This window comes from Sus scrofa, chromosome 12 (assembly GCF_000003025.6).
Source record: "Sus scrofa isolate TJ Tabasco breed Duroc chromosome 12, Sscrofa11.1, whole genome shotgun sequence".
Taxonomy (NCBI): Eukaryota; Metazoa; Chordata; class Mammalia; order Artiodactyla; family Suidae; genus Sus; species Sus scrofa.
The window spans coordinates 25,226,341-25,247,342 of record NC_010454.4 but is presented as its reverse complement, the minus strand read 5'-3'; the positions used below and the strand labels follow the sequence as shown (position 1 = coordinate 25,247,342).

Here is a 21,002-nt window from a genome sequence, read left to right as displayed (position 1 = left end):
GTGCTGTCTTCCTCCTACCAGTTTTCAACAAATAGGCAAAAAAGTTGGCGTGGAGTGAATGTCAAAGCCACTAGGATCTCCCCGTCAACACGTCAGGGGAAAAAGCGATTCCCTTCCCCCTGGGTGAGAGGAAGGGAGGGTTGACGAGAGGCAGGAGCTCCGGCAGTCCCTCTGGGGCTCTGTGAGGTAGTTACGTAGCACTGCTGTTCCCAGTTTGGCAGAGGGTATGTCTGGGGTGGGAGGAGGGGAAGGCACCCTTGAGAGCTAACTGAGGCCCCTCCTCGTCGCCCGTCTGCCAGGCCTGAAGAGAACGCGCGGTGCTGTCTGCAGTGGGGGCAAGGGACGGAGTGCAGTCCCACGCGGAGGAGCCCCAAACCGGCCCTCCTTCCCCAAAGTGCAACCAGGAGCCATCGGACCCCCTTCTCAGCTCCCTACCCCTTGGCACGTACCGCCCCCACATCCCCCAGGAGCCTCAGAAGGGAAGGGACGTGTCTTCAGCCCCCACTGCTTCCGGGAGCTCCCCTTCTCAGACAGCCCAGGTGTATGGTTGTTGCTTTGATTCGGAAATGGCATCTCTCAGCCTCCGTCTGTCTGTCTTTGGCACAGAGGAAAACGGACACACAGAACCAACTGGAGTGGCCCCCTCCAGTGTTCTCTGGGCTTTACACAGGGTCTTCTCTGCCAATCGTGAGCCATCACTAACAGACAATAATAGCCCCAACGGCCCCCAGATGTGGAGCGCTCAGGGCAAAGGAAAAAAGAGTGCGAAGGAAGGACCGGGAGAAGGGGAGGAAAGAGTAGAAGGTGATGAAACTCCCTGTCCCTCAAAAACGGCTCTCCCCGCCCCAGACCCCTCCTAGGAGCCAAGTCCACAACCCAAACGGCACACGGCAACCAGACCCTCGAGGGGGGCAAGCCACTGGGTGTCACTGTCAGATGCAGCTGCAAAGTCAGGGAATCAAACCATTTTGGTTTTTCACGTGTTCCACAGAATTAAAAACTATATCCTAAAGCGATGGTCCTCTCTTAAAAATATATATATATGTAGCTCACATGTGTATCTTGGAGCACAGAGGCTGTTTCTGAAAAGTCGCTTTTCTCAGATCATCCCAATCTCCCAAGTGCGTTTCACATTAACTCGTTATCTCGCCAGGGATGGGGAAATGGAGGTGATGTGGGGGTGGGGTGGGGGGTGGGGCACGAGCTGCCCCAAGACCCAGCCTGCAGGTCAAGGCAGACCCACCAAGACAGGCCCTCTTCTCCTGCTAAACCTTAACCACCAAACCATATTCCTTTGCTTTCAGGGAGTGTCACTTTCACAATTTTGCTGCTGGGGCCAACTATCAGCTATGCCTAGTCCAAGTAAAGTTGGACAGTCCCGTGCCACACGCCTGGTCTCTTCTGGGAGCTGAATCAGCCAAAGCGAAGGACGTGGGCTTAAGGTGTGAAGGGAGCAGGATCCCAAGGAAACTGAACACTGCAACAATCACATTTCAGGTACTGTGGGGGGTTTCTTCTGATGGTAGTTTGAACCAGATTATCAAAGCATGCTTGCTGCTGGCAATTCACCTTCAATCACTAAATGGCCGATGTCTGAACGTTGCCTGCTTCATTTTGGAATAAAGCATAGAGAGCCAGAAATAGAAGCTGGGAGACCCTTTTCTTTTTTCTTTTTCTTTTTTCTTTTCTTTTCTTTTTTTTTTTTTTGTGGTTTGGACAGGTGGGAAGCTTAATTACACTGGCCTGATACCAACCCTAAATGCTTTCCTGCTTCCTCCTCTTGGGAGTCGACAGTTCTGGGGGCTATGAAGGAATGTCATGGGGAGAACATGACAAGACACAAACGAAGCAGGAACCTGTCTGTCCCCAGTCACATTCCCAGATCCTGACACCCCTCCTCGCCACCCACCACCCTAACGCAAGTTTGGGTCCACTGCTAGAACCCATCAGATCAACCTCAAGAAGGTGGGGAGGCAGAGGGAGCAGTGAGCCCCTTGGTCTACGGATGAAGACCAAGAATAGCAAGATGGGACTGAAATGAAACCACAGTAACAAAAAAAGGGAAAAGCACGGTTAACGACAAACCAGGTGGACCTCTCTGAGGGTGAGAGGGTGGCTTTGTCTCTTCCACGAATGGAATCTTGGCTCCCATATTTTTAGACTGAGAAGTATAGATTTTTTTCAAAAGGGTATGTTATTATTTCTCTCCTCGATAAAACGGAGGCAATATTCTAAAATATCTCAACAGCACCACTGGTGGGAAAAACTGACTGGGGTGCCCTTTCACAAGGAGGGAGGAGGACCAAGGGCCGGCTGTTTGGGGGCTGTTGCTCGGCCCTTGGGGCCACAGCTCTGCGGGGCTATTGACCCCCATCAGGCAGAATTTTCCAGGCGCGCCTGGCTCCCAGGGCTTCCCACTCAGCCCGGCCCCCTCCCCAGGAGCAGCCCCGGCGGCCTTTCCCACAGGGCCTGTTCTCCATCGAGAGTTCCTAAAGGGTTATTAAACTGGCTCATGATGTAAGAAATTATGAAACATAACTTTCTCGTTTTTTTTCTTTTCATTAAAAAAATAAAATATTCAAGACTATCAGCTTCTCTTTTGCTTTGCTTTTTTTCTCTTTTATATAAAATATCAGCAAGCCGCAAAGAAAAAAAAAAAAGATTAAAAAAAAAAAAAAGAGGTGGGGGGAACAAAAAGGAAAGTAATTGCTGAGGTAACTTCATACCTTGAGGTAGTTTACTTCGCGCACAGCATTACCTGACTGACTCCGCCCACGTGTCATGGGTGTCTGGTTGTCACCGTTGTCGTTGCAATGTCGGAAGGAGGGGAGTCCGAGCATGGGCTTTTCCACACGCAGAGGCCTTCCTCCCTCCCCAGCACACTTGCTAGCACTGTCCAGGGGGGCAGAGAGCGTGCACCGCCACCTGGCTACCACGCGCTGACCGTCAGCACGTCAGGAGGGGAGGCCTAAGCTCAGTGAACTGATGGCTGATGCCTTCCACGAGGGCTGACAAACGGGATCTTACTGAGCCTGGAAAATTCATACATGAAGCTCGTTCACCCCTTTGTGCACCATGTTGCTGGCATTGTGAACTCTGTTTTCTTCAGCACACGAAACATCATGCCAATGACTCGTGGAAGCAGAAGCCATCAGTTAAATACGCCTCTAAGATAGAAACAGAAGCAAATACTCTCCGATTTACTGAATATTCGTCATAGATGCCAAATGATGGGCGTCACCTTTATCAGGAGCTCGGGGTCGGGTTCCACGTCCCACCACCACCAAGGGAACAGTGCCGTGGGGGGGGAGTGCCCCGCAACCCCTGCTTCTGGGAACCAGCCCTTCGGGGAGCACCATGGGCTGGGGGTGAGGGCGCAGTGGCAGCCTTTGGGGCCACTCAAGTCCTCCATGGAACTGAGACTTTATCAAGGGGAGTTAGTGTCCCCTTCCCAGTGCTCATATCCAATCATTAAAATAGACTTTAAAAAAATATAAAATCTGCCTGAGAATGATAGGAATCAGGGGCAGTACAGTGGTCAGCCCCCATCCCGCTGAGCATTCAGTACCACCACGCGCATCTGGACAGGACGTGGGACTCAGGTGGTTAGGGGGACACAAATGGGGCGGGGAATCCTGGTAGGGAAGCCCCAACAGAGCGAGACATTTTTACTAGGCCAATTTTTCAAGGTGGTGATCTGGACTCGATCAGCCACAAGGGCACTCCTTTTAAACGTGGATTACTGTGTATTTTAAACATATTTCTCCCCGTTTCTCCCGCATCCTTTATTCCTCGCTGTTCCTATGGGTTGGTTAGAAGGGACTGGGACGAACCCACAGATGCCGATGTGTCTTCTCCCTTTGAGCCAGTAACGTTAGCAAAGCAATGCACGCGTTCCCCCTTTTGCCAGGAGCAGAAAGCTCATTAGTGTAACCGTAAGGAAGAGGCTGCGTCAGGGCATGAGGACAGAGGTACTGGAATCAATAAACCAAGCAGGAGAAGGCTGGAGGGATTGTAGGGTCAAGAAGCAAACCATCCTTTGAGGCTGATTAAAACACCCCTCTGCATGTCTTAAAAACCTGAAGGAAATTTTATTTCTCTTCCCACTGGGGTCAGACCCACCCTCTTGGTGGGACCTGGAGAACTTAAAAAAAAAAAAAAATCCACGTTTAAAAGCACCCTGAGCTAGATAGAATTTGCATGGTGACACCCTCAGGGGTGGGCAGTGTTGGGCCAATCGGTTGGGTGTTTGGGACTGAGATCAGGGTTCCTCACTGGAACATCTTTTTCAAGCAAGTGGGCAAACCTGATCTACATCCCAGCCCAAGTGCCCCTGATTCCCACTCATTCTCAGGCCTGCCGGGGAGAACACGCTCTCGATCTCAGCCTGTTGTCCTTGGGTCGACGTGATGGGAAGGGGCTGGTCACTTCCTCCGCGCCTGGGCCTGGTTACTCTGTCCCTTTTGGTGCAGCTGTTTGACTTGGGCCAAGATGTCACGTATCTTCCGCTGAGCCATCTGCAGAGAGAACAGGTAACTGAGAGTGAGGCTCTCCAAAGGTGAGGACTCCTACAAGTGGAGAGGGGCCATCAGGATCTGGGCACTGGCGACACATTGGTCATACGGGACTCGGAAGAAAGGTTAAGAGAAGACTGCAGATTAGAGTGACCTTAGTTTCTTTGCCTCCATGGAGACCCCAAGCTCCCACTGGATTCTTACAGGGGAAGGGAGGAGAAACAACAGCATCAGTTCATGCATCAGAACTGAAAACGTGGAGTTCCCGTTGTGAGGCAGGAGAAACAAATGCAACTAGCATCCATGAGGACACAGGTTCGATCCCTGGCCTCGCTCAGTGGGTAAGGGATCCGGCATTGCTGTGAGCTGTGGTAGAGGTTGCAGATGGGGCTCAGGTCCCGCATTGCTGTGGCTGTGGTATAGGCCAGCAGCTGCAGCTTCAATTTGACCCCTAGCCTGGGAACGTCCATAGGAGGTAGGTGTGGCCCTAAAAAGAAAACAGAATTTAAAACATGACAAAGCTTAAAAACAGACAAAGTTGGAGTTTTCGTTAACTCAGCAGGTTATAAAACAGACTAGTATCCATGAAGACGTGGGTTCAATCCCTGGCCTCGCTCAGTCCTGGTTGTGAGCTGTGGCATTGGCAGGCAGCTGTAGCTCTGATTTGACCGCTAGCCTGGGGACTTCCATATGCCGCAAGTTCAACCTTAAGAAGCAAAACATGGAGTTCCTGTCGTGGCTCAGTGGTTAACAAATCTAACTAGGGGAGTTCCCATCGTGGCGCAGTGGTTAACGAATCCGACTAGGAACCATGAGGTTGTGGGTTCGGTCCCTGCCCTTGCTCAGTGGGTTAACGATCCGGCGTTGCCGTGAGCTGTGGTGTAGGTTGCAGACGCGGCTCGGATCCCACGTTGCTGTGGCTCTGGTGTAGGCCGGTGGCTGCAGCTCCGATTCGACCCCAGCCTGGGAACCTCCATATGCTGCGGGAGCGGCCCAAAAAATGGCAAAAAAAAAAAAAAAAAAAGCAAAACATAAAATAACTAAAAAAATAAAAATTAAAAACTATGTGTGACTGGATCACCCTGCTGTGTAGTAGAAAACTGACAGAACACTGTAAATGAGCTATAATGGAAAAAATAAAAACTATAAAAATAAAATAAATCAACCAAGTTGACACACTTCCAATTTCCAGGAGTATGTGTTGTCAGAAGAGCAAATATTAGAGGACCTGGACCTGATTACCAGTCACAGTTGTACTATGTACGTAAATATCCTGGAAAGGGGGCTGAGTTGGGAAAATCAAAAGGTGGTGAAATAAGCTCCACTGTGAAAATGGACAAAACACTCTTCACATCTCAAAAGTGTCTCCTCCATGAACAAAGTGTTTTTTTTTTTTTTTTTTTTTGTCTTTTTGCCATTTCTTGGGTCGCTCCCTCGGCATGTGGGGGTTCCCAGGCTAGGGGTCCAAACGGAGCTGTAGCCGCCGGCCTACACCACAGCCACAGCAACACCAGATCCTTAACTCTTTTGAGCAAGGTCAGGGAACGAACTGGCAACGTCAGTTCATTTTCCACCGCACCACGATGGGAACTCCATAGTTCTCATTCCAATCAATGAACAATGTTCCCACTTGGTACCTTCAGGTGTTTTTTCTTTTTAGGGCTGCACCAGCCGCACATGGAAGTTCCCAGGCTAGGGGTCAAATCGGAGCTACAGCTGATGGCCTGAGCCACAGCAACACCAGATTCAGGCCACATCTGGGACCTATGCCACAGCCACAGCAACGCCAGATCCTTAACCCACAGAGCGAGGCCAGGGATCGAACCTGCAACCTTATGGTTCCTAGTGGGATTCATTTCCAGTGTGTTACAATGGGAACTCCAGTCATCCTACAACTTGCACCTGAGCTCTACCCTCTTCTCTGGACTCTGGGGTCAGGCCCAGTGCTGGGCAGTACTGAGGGCGGGAGAAATAGAAGCAAGGGTGGAGCAGGCTTTGTGGGAAAGGCGAGGGCGTGCACTGGCAAAGCGCAGCCCAGGCTACTGTTCTTATTTCATCAAGAAGACTGGGTGGCGAATACATATTTTTCTTCTGACCCAATGCAAAAAGAAAGGACTAAGGTTAGACCACACGGAAGGCGTACAACATACAGTTTATAAGTTACTGTGCACAGTATGATACCATATGTGAAAACTGTCAAGCCACTTTCCCCAGTCTTCAGAGGGAGCAAGATATCTACCCATCACACCCCACACCTGAAAGAGAATAACCCAGCCCGGAAGCCACTTCTGGAGTCCTGCTTCTTTCTCGGATCCCTGGGTTCTTGCCACTACCCCCAGCCCGCCCCGTGGTGGGGAAGTGCCATAGGTACCTGGCTGGCATAAAAATGCCCAATGATCTTGACGATGACCTGGTCGTTCTCATCAGGGGTCTGGTCTCTTGGCACTACCACCTCAGCCGCTGTCAAATTTTGCAGCTCATTCACCTGGGGGCAGGGAGAACAGGTCAGAGAGGAACTCACGGTGCTGTCAAGGGCGTGGATGAGACTGGACGGACGAGAGGTTGGTCATGAGTGGGTAGAAGCTGGAGGAGTTGGGAGCTGGGCAGATTGGAAGTACTCAGGCTGGACGGGGTGGGGAGCAGAAGGCCAGGGCAGAGCTGCTGGGTTGGGGGACTCATGTGCAGAGCTTTCGACCGGGCCCTCACGGCTCACCGTTTTGCCACCTTTGCCAATGACCCGGCCAGCTGCCGATGCTGGCACCCGGATGTGGGTCTCCAGTTTCACTTCCTCCTTGGGACCAAAGAAGTTCTCCTCCTTGAGTTTTCCATAAATTCTTCCCTGAGCCTGAGACGAGAGCATGGTTGCATCAGTGTGCCATATGGGTACCAAAGGGGGAGCTCCCCAAGCCCCGCCCCTTCTTCCCCCCTTCCCCTGGGTTGGGGGGAATCACCATCCGGGCCAGGTCCACAGGACTGACCTGGCAACACTCCTGCTCCCTTACAACACTGGGGGGGCCTGGGCAAAGTAACTGAATACGGAACTCCTCAGAGGAATGTGGTACCTAAGCTACAAACCAGACCCACAGGGTCTGTACTGCTTGCATGGCCGTGGACAGGCAGCAGCCTGGAGTGGCAGCTGGTGGAGTCACTCAGAGGGCAGGCTGTTGGTCACTCCACACCGCCTAGACAGCTGTCCCCGTTCTCCATCTCTGCCTAGGTCAAAATTAGCTATCTCTTAGTTCCTTGGCTGTCTGCCCAGAAGTTCAAGAACCTCGGCGTGCAGACACACACAGAGGAGAGAGTGGCTTTCCTTCGTCACTAACTACGGCAGAGTGTAAGGAAGACGCTCTCGGACCGCCTGTTTGCCCTTGGGCCTCCTCGACTCTCGGGAAATGACCAGGGAAGGCAAAGTCACGGAGGGTCAAGGACCCGGCATTGCCACAGCTGTGGCACAGGTCGCAGCTGCAGCTCCGGTTCAATCCCCAGCCTGGGAACTTCCCTACGTCGTGCGGCCAGTGGCGGGGAATGTAAGTTTGATCCCCAGGGGAGAGCAGCCCTGCAGCCCTGTATTTTGAAAGGAAGCTTTAAAATGTGAGGCAGACTTGTGCTCCCATCCAAACTCGAGTCCCCTGGATCCTACATGAAAAAACAATAGAGATCAGAACCTTGAATTGGGCCTCTGGGGGTCCAGTGATGATGACCATACGCACTTTGGAGTCGGGAGTTTCGGGAGGAGCAATCTGCAAAGCCAACACGGGTCAAAGAGGCGCCCTCCGTCCCCGCCTCCTCCAGACCCCTCCCCCCACCCCCGGCCCCCCGACTGCCTCCACTTCCCCCATCTGAGGGCGCGGGCAGTGGAGAACAGACCCTGCAGCCCAAGGTGACCGCCCACACGCCCGCACTCCTGAGGGCACAGCTGCCTTCCTCTCCTGACATTTTCTAGGTAGGGCCTCCCTGTCCAGACCCCACCTCCCTCCAGCCCCCAGGAGGTTTCAGTGGCATCCTGCCGAGGGGGCACAAACCTAGGACCCGGCTGGGGGCGGAGGGTAGTGACCTCCCAGAGCCCGTCTTCACCAGAGAACATGCACTGCCTTTGACTAAAACCCTTCCGACACTGAAACCCAGGAGCTGACACGTGTGAAATTTAACAAAGCATCTGTTCACTGTGACAGGTCCTCCCTGGCCCGGGAAGGTGGAAAGACAGCTAACATTTACTGAGCAACCACTGTGCCGAGGGCTCTGGCTGCGCTATTTCAGTAGTAGCAAGGCTACTGTGCTAATGAAGAAACTAAGGCTCAGGTCCTAGAGCTTGGAAGCTGAGATGTGAACCCAAGTCAGTCTTGCGTGAACTTAAGCTTTTTATGCTGCAACATCACCTCCTCTCTTAGCCTGAAAGCCCTGGAAGACCTTCTAGCCACAGAGGACCAAGGGAGGTCAAGTGCAAAGGGGACCAGACCCTCACAGGGGAAGCCTGCACACTGGCCAAAGAGGGAGCTGGAAGGAGACGGAGCAGGTCACCTTGATGGAGGCGCTGGCGAAACGTGAAAGCTGTTTGATGTGCTGCCCCTTCTTGCCGATGATGGCGCCCACCGCCTGGGCAGGAATGAACACCTGCACCATTTCCTGCTCTGGAGCCTGCTGCCAAGACAGGGCACGTTATTAACGCGGGTCAAGGGGAACAGCCCCATAGCCCCTCTGCGGCCCTGCCCTGCATCCCTCAAGGAGGAAGGGGTGCAGGCACGCGGCAGCCACCCTGGGCTACAAGCTCTTTGGCTCTCTCTATAAATGAAGAAGTCAGGCAAGACGGCCAAAGAGGCTGCTGTCCACAGGGCTGACGCTCTAAATGGTTGACGCCAGTGGCCGGGAGCCCTTCCCTCTCCCTGCAAATCCCCAAGCATCGAGCTCCCACAAGGAGCTGGATTTTAGGAGAAGCCACAGACAGTTCGGGGTCCCCTGTAATAAGAGCCTGCACCTACCATAAAGGAACTATAGGGAGCAGCTCCAGTGACACTGCTGGGAGGCGGTGGGACTGCACTGGAGGAGGCTGGAAAGAGACCTACAGCAGCCAAGTTCAAGCCGGGGATGAGATGAGACTGCAGCTGGAGGAGGAAGGTGAGGGGAAGGAGGTTAGCTCATTCCGACGGGGTCTGGTGGCCCTGGCTCAACAGAAGGTGAGTGCCACCAGGGAAAATGGGTCAAAACAGGAGAATTACATGCCTTTGGCCCAAACCTGCCTGGCCTTCTGGTTTTCACACACACATGTACACTGAGGGTTCACAATGGACTAAGAACCAGCAGTGCAGACCCTCACAGTCTTTCCTCTAGCTGTTTACTCTGTTGAGACAAAGACAGACCCTGACTTCACTCCCCTTTAAGAACCAGATGGAGGAGATCCTCACTGGCCTAGTAGTTAAGGATCTGGCATTGTCACTGCTGTGGTTTGGGTCACTACTATGGCATGGGTTAGATCCCCGGCCCAGAAATTTCTGCATGTTATGGGCGTATCCAAAAAAATAAAAAACAAGCAATTTTAATTATAAATTAATTAAAATAAATAAAAACCAGGAGTTCCAGTCTTGGCTCAGTGATTAACAAACCCAACTAGTATTCATGAGGACGTGGGGTTCGATCCCTGGCTCAGTGGGTTAAGGATCCAGTGTTGCTATAAGCTGGTCGCCAACATGGCTCAGATCCTGTGCTGCTGTGGCTGTGGTGTCAGCTGGCAGCTACAGCTCTAATTCAACCCCTGGCCTGGGAACCTCCATAGGCTGCGGGTGCGGCCCTAAAAAGACAAATTAATTAATGAATATAAGAACCAGGTGAAAACGATGGACTTCGTCCCCACTAAAGTACACATTAACACAAATTTTACAGAAGGATCACAGACCTCAAAGTCTGAGACTGGACACCACCCCCTCTGCCCCACACCCCAGAAATCAAGTGAAGAATCCCTATTAATTAAATTAATTAATTAATTTATTTATTTATTTCATCTTTTTGGGCTGCTCCCGCAGCATATGGAGGTTCCCAGGCTAGGGGTCAAATCGGGGCTGTAGCCACTGGCCTACACCAGAGCCACAGCAACATGGGATCCAAGCCACATCTGCAACCTACACCACAGCTCACGGCAACGCCGGATCATTAACCCACTGAGCAAGGGCAGGGATCGAAGCCGCAACCTCATGGTTCCTAGTCGGATTGTTAACCGCTGCACCACGAAGGGAACTCCCTATTAATTTAAAAAGGATTCTGATGAATCGAGGGCCAAAAGCAAAGTCAATCCCCAAGGCCACACTGCATGTGACCGCCCACCCCATGTGGAGACCTACTTCTGCCACAGTTCAGGCTCAGAGAAGGCCAAGCAGAGATGCCCAACACTCACACTCATGGCAGCCACGTCGTTCTCGTAAGCTTCCCGAACTTTCTTCATGATCTCCTGCTCGGCCCTGCAGCAGTTCTCGATGGCCCCCTTCACAGTGATGGTCCTCTCGGGGTTGTAGAGGGTGAGGTCCTGAAGCCTGGGGCAGGGAGCAGAGCAGCGGTCAACCTTCCAGGACCAGGAAAAGGCCCTGTCACAGCAGCACCATGTCTGCAGGCTGCTGCATTCTGGGCAATTAAACAGCCCTCTGTCTCTGGCCTTTGGTTTGTCAGCAGAGCAGGGATTCCCTGCAGGGCATGAGGGGACTCAGCACGGACTGGTCAAGCAAAGAGCATGCTCATGACTGGAAGCTTCCCTGGCAGTGCAGGCCATCCACTCCCTCTGCCCTTTGGGAACCACACAGTGGCTCTGACAAAATCAAGAGGCCCAGCACACACAGGTAGGCCAGTCCACCTGCTCAGGCCATCCCACAGAGCACGTGCTCAAGGCTCAGGAAAGGATCTGGGCCTGTCCCTTCCCGTGGCCCGGCAGACACGCCCCCAACCCCAAAGCCCTGGCTCCTGGCTGTGGGTTCTCCCTTCCAGAAGCAGAACAAGAGAGACCAGATGCGGGAGCAGAAGCCTGAAGCGGCAGCACCCTAGCGACAGCCCTCCGGGCCTTAGAATGCCCTTTACCGCTCCTGTAATTGCTGTTCTTTGATAAGCAGAAACGGCCTCCGACTTTAGGGGCAAGTGTTAAGGGTCCGAAAGGAGATCCCCCCCCCCCCCGCCCACCCCAGGCGGCTAGGCCTCCCGCTTGCGCAGGGAGACGAGGGAGAGCGCCTTACGAGGAGATGGTGATTTTCGTCTCTGTGTCCTGCTCCACCTTCTTCAGGTTGCGTCCCTCCTTGCCAATGAGACGCCCCACAAAATTATTATGGGCCAGGATCTTCAGGGGAACCTCGTCGGCCCTGGGGAAGAAGTGAGAGACAAGAGTCCCTTAAGGGGTGGGCCTCGGCCAACAGGGGCTTCCTGGACACTTCAGAGGACAAAGTCAGGCTTGCAAAGAAAACCGGCAGCCCAGAGGTTTGTTTAGGGACGGAGAAATAGGGAACGGGGACAGGTGCCCAAGGGCACCAGGTCAATAAAGGTGATGGAGTTTCCGCTGTGGCCCAAGGGGATCAGGGGCATCTCTGGAGTACTGGGACGCAGGTTTGATCCCCAGCCTGTATGGCGTTGCTGCAGCTTCAGCTCGGACCTGATCCCTGGCCCGGGAACTCCAGATGCTGCAGGGGCAACCAAAAGTAATTTCAAAGATAAAGGCAATGGATAGGTTCCTTTCTTAACTGTGGCGAGTCTTACAAGTGCATCACATTAAAACTCACCCAGGACCTCCCCGTCGTGGCTCAGTGGTAACTTGAGTCCAACTAGGATCCATGAGGATGAGGGCTTGATCCCTGGCCCTGCTCAGTGGGCTAAGGATCCAGGGTTGCCATGAGCTGTGGTGCAGGTCACAAACGCAGCTCAGATCCCACGTTGCTATAGCTGGGGCGTAAGCCAGCAGCTGCAGCTCTGAGTCAACTCCTAGCCTGGGAATTTCCATATGCTGCAGGAGCAGACCTAAAAAGACAAAAAAAAAAAAAAAAAAAAAAAAACCAACCTCATCCAATTGTGGAGTTCCTGTGTGGCTCAGCAGGTTAAGGACCTGGCACTGCCCCTGCAGTGGCTTGGGTTGCTGCTACTGTGCACATTCAAACTCTAGCTCAGGAACATGGCGCAGGCACGTCAAGGAAAAAAAAAAAGAACCACCTCACCCAATTGTCTCCTTTCAAACAGGCACGCTACTGAACTCCACGCAGCTATTAAAGAATGGCTGAGTCTACCTGATCAATCTATGCATTCTATGAGTACTGGTGCATGACGGTGAGAAAAATGCAAACGATAGAGCAGTACGTTCACTATGATCCTACTTGTGCTAAAACACAGTCACATATATACACACACGTGTACACCCTTGCGAGTGCACAGAACTGCTGGGGTATACAAGCTATTTATGGAATAAGAGGATTCACTTCTCGGTTTTTAATCTTTTTGTGCAACCTCTGTGTCTCTTCATCTCTGTATTCTTGCATTAAAAAAAGTTTGTGAAAGGAGTTCCCGTCGTGGCTCAGTGGTTAACGAATCCGACTAGGAACCATGAGGTTGAAGGTTCGATCCCTGACCTTGCTCAGCGGTTAAGGATGCGGCGTTGTCGTGAGCGGTGGTGTAGGTCACAGACGCAGCTCGGATCCCACATTGCTGTGGCTGTGGTGTAGGCCGGCAGCTATAGCTCCAATTCGACCCCTAGCCTGGGAACCTCCATATGCCATGGGTGCGGCCCTAGAAAAGGCAAAAGACAAAATAAATAAATAAATAAAATAAAATAAAATACAAATAAAAAAAGTTTGTGACAGAGACAGCTGAGAGAAGGTGGCAGTCCCCACATTCCCGGAGAAGCTGAGGCCTTACGTTTTGGTGTCCTTTGCCTCCTTGTGCATAATCTCCAAGATCATCTTACAGGCAGATGAGCAGCCCTCAGGGGTTGAGTGGACACTGATGGCCTTCTCGGCAGCGCCCGCATTCTCCTTCCTGTGCACGTCGATCCTGAGGGCCAGAGCACACGTGGTCAGCTGTCCCCGGGGAAACTCCTCAGCAAACACGATAGCCCTGCTCGCCTTGGAACAGGGCCAAGTGCAGAACTGAGATGCACACAGACAGGGCCAGCCTGTTGCTATGGCTTCTGTTTCAGTCAAGAGGTGGTGGCTGAGAGTGATGGCATCTACCATGGGAACACAAGGTTGGGGATCCACAGCCCACAGCTCTATAAAGCTGTTGAATTCTGGATTTTGCCCTTGAAACAACAATAAGGGGAAGGCACCCTGTCCCATATTAAAAGGAAACAAAAGGTTTGCACTATGAGTAAGGACACAGCGCAACCTGTTCTTTGCCAAAAGTACACACTGGTCAGCTGTAAAAATCAAGAGCAGAGGGTGGTTGTGGTGGAACGGGAGACGGGTCGGAACTACGGCCTTACTCAGGTCCCTCACTGGCCGGTCCTGTTGCCACCAATACGCTGAAACCACTGAGCACTAAGGAATGATGTGGCAAGACTAGGTTCATTTGATGAGTCTTTTTTACCAGAAATAGAACCCTTCTTACTAAAGACAGCGTGTGGCCCAGCCACTGCCACCAAATGGCACAAGCCTGGGCTTATCGTACCTCCCTATCTACCTGCCTCTCTCTAGGGGGCTGCGATGGGAAACAGGGACCCCTGACTAAAAAGACAACAGAGGAGTTCCCGTCGTGGCGCAGTGGAAACGAATCTGACTAGCATCCATGAGGATGCAGATTCTACCCCTGGCCTCGCTCAGTGGGTTAAGGATACAGCGTTGCTGTGAGCTGTGGTGGAGGTCGCAGATGCGGCTCGGATCCTGTGATGCTGTGGCTGTGGTGCAGGCTGGCGGCTACAGCTCCAATTCAACCCCTAGCCTGGGACCCTCCATATGCTGTGGGTGTGGCCCTAAAAAGACCAAAGGGAAAAAGAGAGAGAGAGAGAGAAGAGAATACGTTTCAGGCAACATTTCCTGAGAGGTGAAGTTGATTGGAGGCCCCTCAGTGTGCTTCCAGGAGTGGCCTCGCCTCCCGGGTACCAACCACACTCTTTCCTGGCCCCACTCCATTGCCCCTGCAGCCAGGACTCACTTGGACTGGGTCTGTTTCGTGATGTTGCGGATGGTGGCTCCCTCCTTGCCAATGATGGCACCCACATACTGGGTGGGCACCAGGAGCCGCAGGGGGATGTCCACTTGCTGCTGCTTGGCCGGGGCTCCGGCCGCCACGGGGGAGCCCTGGCGGGGCTGACCCCGAGAGCTGAAGCCTCCTCGGCGCCCGTTCTCTGGCCCCTGGGCTATCTGCTCGTCGGGAATATAGGAGACCTTCAAGGCGTGGTTCTCCAGCTGGTGGCCATTCAGCTTCATGATGGCCCTGAAGACAGAGGGACAATCTGCCGGTCAGTCCAATCCACGCCAATGGCACCAAATGCCCTCCATGTGTAAAGCGCTCCGCAGGGTCACAACGCGGAACACACCAGAAAAAATGGGAGATGACCACCTTCCCACCACTCCCACCTCCCACCTCCATCTCCCAGTTTAAATGGAGGCTTCCAGTTCAAATAAGGTGTTAGGCCACAAATAAGTCATTTCTATTGAATTTGGGGATGGGCGGGTTAATTTTTGCCACAACTACCTAGGATTCACCAGAGAATCATGTGAGTCATGATAAATGAGTCGTAAGTAAGATGAATGAGGAACAAAGAGAACAGGCCAGAAACAGAGATTTGTTGTCTCTCTACCTACTGCATCTGGTACCTTCCATGTGTAAGCAAACTTCATGGGAAAAGTGAGTGGTGGAGATGGAATGGCTTGCTTGCTGCTTGGAAGCAGGAGTTTGAGTGTATCTGGGGTGTCTGCAAAGGAGACTGAGGACCGCTGTGCAGAGGGAACGAGCATCACCCATTCCCAAGGCTGATGCTGGTTGGAGATGTTAACAAGGCAGTCATATGTAGTGGGAAGTGAGTTAGTGTTGACTCAAAGCCAGGCTAAGACCAGAAACTGGCCACAGGGGCCTCCAAAAATGCTGAGCCCAACAGGCATCTCCAAGAAAAGTAAATGGTTTGAGGAAGTGGCGCAATTCTACACTAGGTTGGAGGAAATAAATGGGATAGAGGCAACGTGCTGAAGGAATGAGAAAGCCATTAAAACCAGTGTGGCAAAAGGCCTGTAACAGGATATACACGGGGACCTAAAATGTACGTGTCTGTCAGTACCTGTGAGTGGAGAAGTGTAATCACTCAATCAAATGGCTAATGAGCCAGAAACTGTGGGTGTGAGGGATCTAAAAGGATCCTAAGAAAGCATAAGGTGGACTTGCCACCCCTGTGATAAAATGTCTGCCCCCCCATCACAAAGTCTTTAGGTGTCGCAGTTCCTCCATATTGCCACTAGATGGCGACATCAACACAGCAAAGGACCCTATAGTTCTCTGGCAACCAGGGACCCACGGACAACGTTTTCACCTAGGATTTCCCATTTTCTCCTAAGGAAGTCCTAGGGTCCCGCCCTTCAATGTACTTGCTATTAATCCTGGGGAGTTCAGAACTTTTGGGACCACCAGAACTAAAAGACATGAGTCTGAGTCTGGAGGTGGCTACAACAAAATCCAAGGCTAAATGGGAACTCCTGCTTGCCTGGACCCCTACCCCTGTCCAAGCAGGGGCACCTGGCTCCCGACCCCCACAAAGACCCTACCAGCCCCTCTTTTGGGTCCACTCACTGCCTGGTCTGTTCCCGGTTGGAATAGGTGACATTCACCACTGCCGTCTCACTCTCAGTGTTCACTGGGGGAGCAAAACAGAGGTCAAGGTTAGAGCAGTGAGATCTGGAGATGGCACCAATGATGTTTCTTTAGCGCCTCTTTGCCTGTTATGTGCTCAAGAAGGAAATACTTGAATGTCAAAGTGGAACATTTCCCCTCTAGGCCCCTTTCACCAGAACCCCTGGAAAATTCAAATTAGCCTGGCATTTTCTTTTTTATGCCATCCTTTGCTTTCCTTCCCTACCAGCCCTCAAGAGAGCCAGGCATCCAAAAGGGTGCAGTTAACTTATCAGCTGTCATGCAGCAGGGAGAAAACACGCACACATACACATATATCCCAACCCGGAGATAAATTTATTCTTAGAAATTCAAACTAGTTAAAAATAATACACTGATACTACCCAGTCATAAAAAAGAACGGAACAGGAGTTCCGTTGTGGCTCAGCAGGTTAAGAACCTGACTAGTATCCATGAGGATGCAGGTCTGATCCCTGGCCTTGCTCAGTGGGTTAAGGATCTGGTGTTGCTGCAAGCTATGGCATAGGTTGCAGCTGCGGCTCAGATCTGGCATTGCTGTGGCTGTGGTGTGTAGGTCGGCAGCTGTAGCTCCGATTCGACCCCTATCCTGGGAACCTCCAAATGCCACGAGTGCAGCCCTAAAAAGCAAAATAAATAAATAAACAAATAAATAAAGACAAATACCATATGATATTGCTTATATGTGGAATCTAAAATGGGCACAGATGAACCTATCTACAGAATAGAAACAGACTGACAGACATGGAGTACAGACTTGTGGTTGCCAAGGGGCAGTTGGAGGGAGTGGGATGGACTTGGAGTTTGGGGTCAGTAGATGCAAACTACCACCTTTAGAATGGATAAGCAAGGAGATCCTGCTGTATGACACAGGGAACTATATCTAATCTCCTGTGTTAGAACATGACGGACGATGAGAAAAAGAATGTAAATATGTGTGTGACTGGGTCACTTTGCTGTACAGGAGAAATCGACACAACACTGTAAATCAACTAAACTTTAATAAAACATTTTTTTTCTTAAGTTACACACTGAGTGACAACGGGCCAAGAAATGGTCTGTAAGGATATGGCTGAAGAGATTTAAGGAACACTTAAATCCACTTTAGAGTATCCTCAGGGATACACTGATCACAGCCTAGCTGAATGAGCTGACAGGAGAGGCGGGGAAAGGATTTCCCAGCTTTGGGAATGGACATCTGAATTCCAGGTGATCTGGGCACATACGCTTCCCACTCTGAATTAGCAAAAGGGCTTCTGTCTTATGCATCAGTGTCTTGTGATTTTAGGGCCCCTGGGTCTGCTCAGCCCTGGAGTGGGGGATGCGGATAGAAATCAAGCCCCTGCCCCCACAACACTGAAGATAATGCACTTGGCTGCAAAACCTCAGTGCAGATCACTCTCAGCCTCTTCTGGCCTCATCAGTAGTGCTCTCCCACCTCGGTGGAGAGAAAGTTTCTGCAAGAATCATCTACCAATGGAGTTCCCCATCGTGGCGCAGCGGAAACAAATCCGACTAGGAACCATGAGGTTGCAGGTTCGATCCATGACCTTGCTCAGCTGGTTAAGAATCTGGCGTGACCATGAACTGTGGTGTAGGTCACAGATGCAGCTCAGATCTGGCACTGTTGCAGCTGTGGCAAAGGCCGGCAGCTGCAGCTCCAATTTGACCCCTGTCCTGGGAACCTCCACGTGCTGTGGGTGCGACCTTAAAATGAAAAAAAAAAGAGAGAGAGAGAGAAAAAAAGAATCATCTATTAAGGAAAAATATAGTAGCGAATGAACCCAACGACACCTCTGTTTTCATGGAGCTTACATTCTAGTAAGAAGAGATGACAGGAAGTATAATAAGCACATTTTATGGAATATTAAAACATGGTGAGACAGCCATTAAAAAAAAAAGAATGAGAATGAGTTCCCATCGTGGCTCAGTGGTTAACGAATCTGACTAATAACCTTGAGGTTTCGGCTTCCATTCCCGGCCTTCCTCAGTAGGTTAAGGATCCAGCATTGCAGTGAGCTGTGGTGTAGGCTGCAGACGCAGCTTGGATCCCACATTGCTGTGGCTGTGGCGTAGGCCGGCAGCTACAGCTCCAATTCGACCCCTAGCCTGGGAACCTCCATATGCCACAAGAGCAGCCCAAGAAATGGCCAAAAAGACAAAAAAATAAAAATAAAATAAAATAAAGAAAGAAAGAAAGAAAGAAAGAATGAGGAGTTTCTGTCGTGGCTCAGTGTTAACGAAGTGGACTAGCATCCATGAGGACTCGGGTTCAATCCCTGGCCCCGCTCAGCGGGTTAAGGATCTGGCATTGCCATGAGCTGTGGTGTAGGTCACAGACACCGCTTGGATCCTGCGTTGCTGTGGCTGTGGTGTAAGCCAGTGGCTACAGCTCCGATTCAACCCCTAACCTGAGATCCTCCATAAACTGTGAGTGTGGCCCTTAAAAGCCAAAAAACATTAAAAAAAGAATGAAATCCTGCCACTTGCAAGAATGCAGATGGACCCAGATAATGACTGTCTGACGTCACCCTATATGCGGAGTCTAAAAAATACTGGAGTTCCCCTACAGCTAAGGGTCTGGCATTGCCACTTCTGTGGCTTGGGTTCGATCCCTGGCTGAGGAACTTTCACACGCCTTGGGTAAAAATTAATGAAATAAAAATACTAATCAATGTATAATGCAAAACAGAAACAGACACAGAAAGCAAACTAGTCCTCACCAAAGCGGGGTGGGGGAAGGGGCATTAGGACTATGGGATTGACAGATAAAAACTACGTTTATAAAACAAGACAAGCAACAAGGATATACTGTATGTACAGCATAGGGAATTACAGCTGTTATCTTCTAATGACTTTGACTGGAGCGTAATCTGTAAAAACACTGAATCACTACTGCACAACAGAAACTATTATAAATCAAACTTCAATTAAAAAATAAAAGTCGGGAGTTCCCGTCGTGGCGCAGTGGTTAACGAATCCGACTAGGAACCATAAGGTTGAGGGTTCGGTCCCTGCCCTTGCTCAGTGGGTTAACGATCCAGCGTTGCCGTGAGCTGTGGTGTAGGTTGCAGACGTGGCTCGGATCCCGCGGTGCTGTGGCTCTGGCGTAGGCTGGTGGCTACAGCTCCGATTCGACCCCTAGCCTGGGAACCTCCATATGCCGCGGGAGCGGCCCAAGAAATGGCAAAAAGACCAAAAAAAAAAAAAAAAAAAAAGTCATTCTCTCCCCCTCAAAGTGAAAAGGTGGTGAGTGTTACAGCAAAACACAAAGCAGGGTAAAGGAGGTGGTGGCCAGAGGTACAATTTCATAAACGGTGAAGAGAAAGGGCTTTGCTTAGAAAGCAGCGTTTGAGGAGTTCCCGCGGTAGCTCAGCGCAACTGGCATCCATGAGGACTCGGGTTCGGATCCCTGGCCTTACTCAGCGGGTTAAGGATCCAGCCTTGCTGTGAGCGGTAGTGTAGGTTGCAGACGGGACTCGAATCCCACGTGGCGGTGGCTGTGGTGGAGGCCAGCAGCTGTAGCTCTGCTTTGACCCTAGCCTGGGAACTTCCATATGCCTCAAGTGTGGCCCTAAGAAGACCAAAAACAAACAAACAAACAAAAAAAACCCCAAAAAACACCCCACACATTTTCTATTCTGTTCTATCTGGGAAGCGGACACGTGTGTTATCCCTCCCTGGTGAGCCTAGGAAGGATTTTAACCAGTGGTGACTCCTTCCGGGCCACCTACTGAGGCTCTCCATGTGTGTCCAAGCCATTGCTCAGTCTCTGTCAGGGGAGTAACTCAGTGGCCAGTCTAAGCTGTGAGCAGGACTGGACAATGATTATCAGTGCTTCCAGTTGTGATAAAAGGCAAGGCGTGGGATTGAAGCAGAAGAGAACCCGTTTGATTGATTATACACTTCATACCTTCGTGCAGGCAAGTATTTTAATCACTTTTAATGGTTTACATCATGCTCCATTCCACACAGAGTTTGGAAATGAATATTTAAATCTTGTCTAAGTTTCTTTCTGTTTTTTTTTTTTTTTTTTTTTTTTGCTTTTCGGGGCCGCACCTGAGGCATATGGAAGCACCCAGACCAGGGATCTAATCAGCTACAGCTGCCGGGCCTACACCACAGCCACAGCCACAGCCACGTGGGATCCGAGCCGTGTCTGTGACCTACACCACAGCTCACAGCAATGCTGGATCTCTGACCCACTGAGTAAGGCCAGGGATTGAACCTGAATCCTCATGGATACTAGTCAGTTTTGTTTCCGCTGTACCACAACGGGAACTCCTGGCCTAGGTTTCTTAAAAGATCTGCAGGCTCAAACTGTGTTTGTCTACCTCATGACCAAGCTGTACTTTATGTCCAACCAAAATCACTCCAGATTTTATTTTAGTTCATTTCCTTTGAAAAAAATTTATCATCTTAAGCAGTGGAGAAATGATAAAAAGTAATAGCAAACTTTTTATCTACAACTTCCATCTACATTCTTTCATTATTTCTCTTTTCAGTGGGCCCACTCTTGAAAGATTTTGCCTGCCTATCAATATGTATTAATAAATTCTCTGCTTTGGGGGGTTTGTTTTTGGTTTGGTTTGGTTGGGTTGCGGGGGGGCACACCTGCAGCATTGAGAAGTTCCTAGGCCAGGGATCGAACCCATGCTGCAGCAGTGACCCGAGCTACAGTTG

At 51.0% G+C, this 21,002-nt stretch overlaps 1 protein-coding gene across 2 annotated transcripts in view; it reads right to left on the bottom strand.

The window, feature by feature from the left end:
* The window catches only part of IGF2BP1 (insulin like growth factor 2 mRNA binding protein 1), a 47,706-nt gene continuing 29,386 nt past the window's right edge, over nucleotides 2,683-21,002 (bottom strand). The window contains exons 5-15 of one of the 2 annotated variants that reach the window (XM_005653968.3): nucleotides 16,242-16,305; nucleotides 14,613-14,894; nucleotides 13,380-13,514; nucleotides 11,720-11,842; nucleotides 10,897-11,032; nucleotides 9,491-9,613; nucleotides 9,033-9,149; nucleotides 8,180-8,254; nucleotides 7,228-7,359; nucleotides 6,886-6,999; nucleotides 2,683-4,517 (exon numbers count right to left, since the gene is read on the bottom strand). In XM_005653968.3, the coding sequence (XP_005654025.1) occupies nucleotides 4,425-4,517; nucleotides 6,886-6,999; nucleotides 7,228-7,359; nucleotides 8,180-8,254; nucleotides 9,033-9,149; nucleotides 9,491-9,613; nucleotides 10,897-11,032; nucleotides 11,720-11,842; nucleotides 13,380-13,514; nucleotides 14,613-14,894; nucleotides 16,242-16,305 (1,394 nt within the window). In that variant the 3' untranslated portion in view covers nucleotides 2,683-4,424. Of the gene's footprint in view, nucleotides 4,518-6,885; nucleotides 7,000-7,227; nucleotides 7,360-8,179; nucleotides 8,255-9,032; nucleotides 9,153-9,490; nucleotides 9,614-10,896; nucleotides 11,033-11,719; nucleotides 11,843-13,379; nucleotides 13,515-14,612; nucleotides 14,895-16,241; nucleotides 16,306-21,002 lie in introns of both variants that reach the window. The other variant, XM_003358080.4, reaches the window with a different exon arrangement.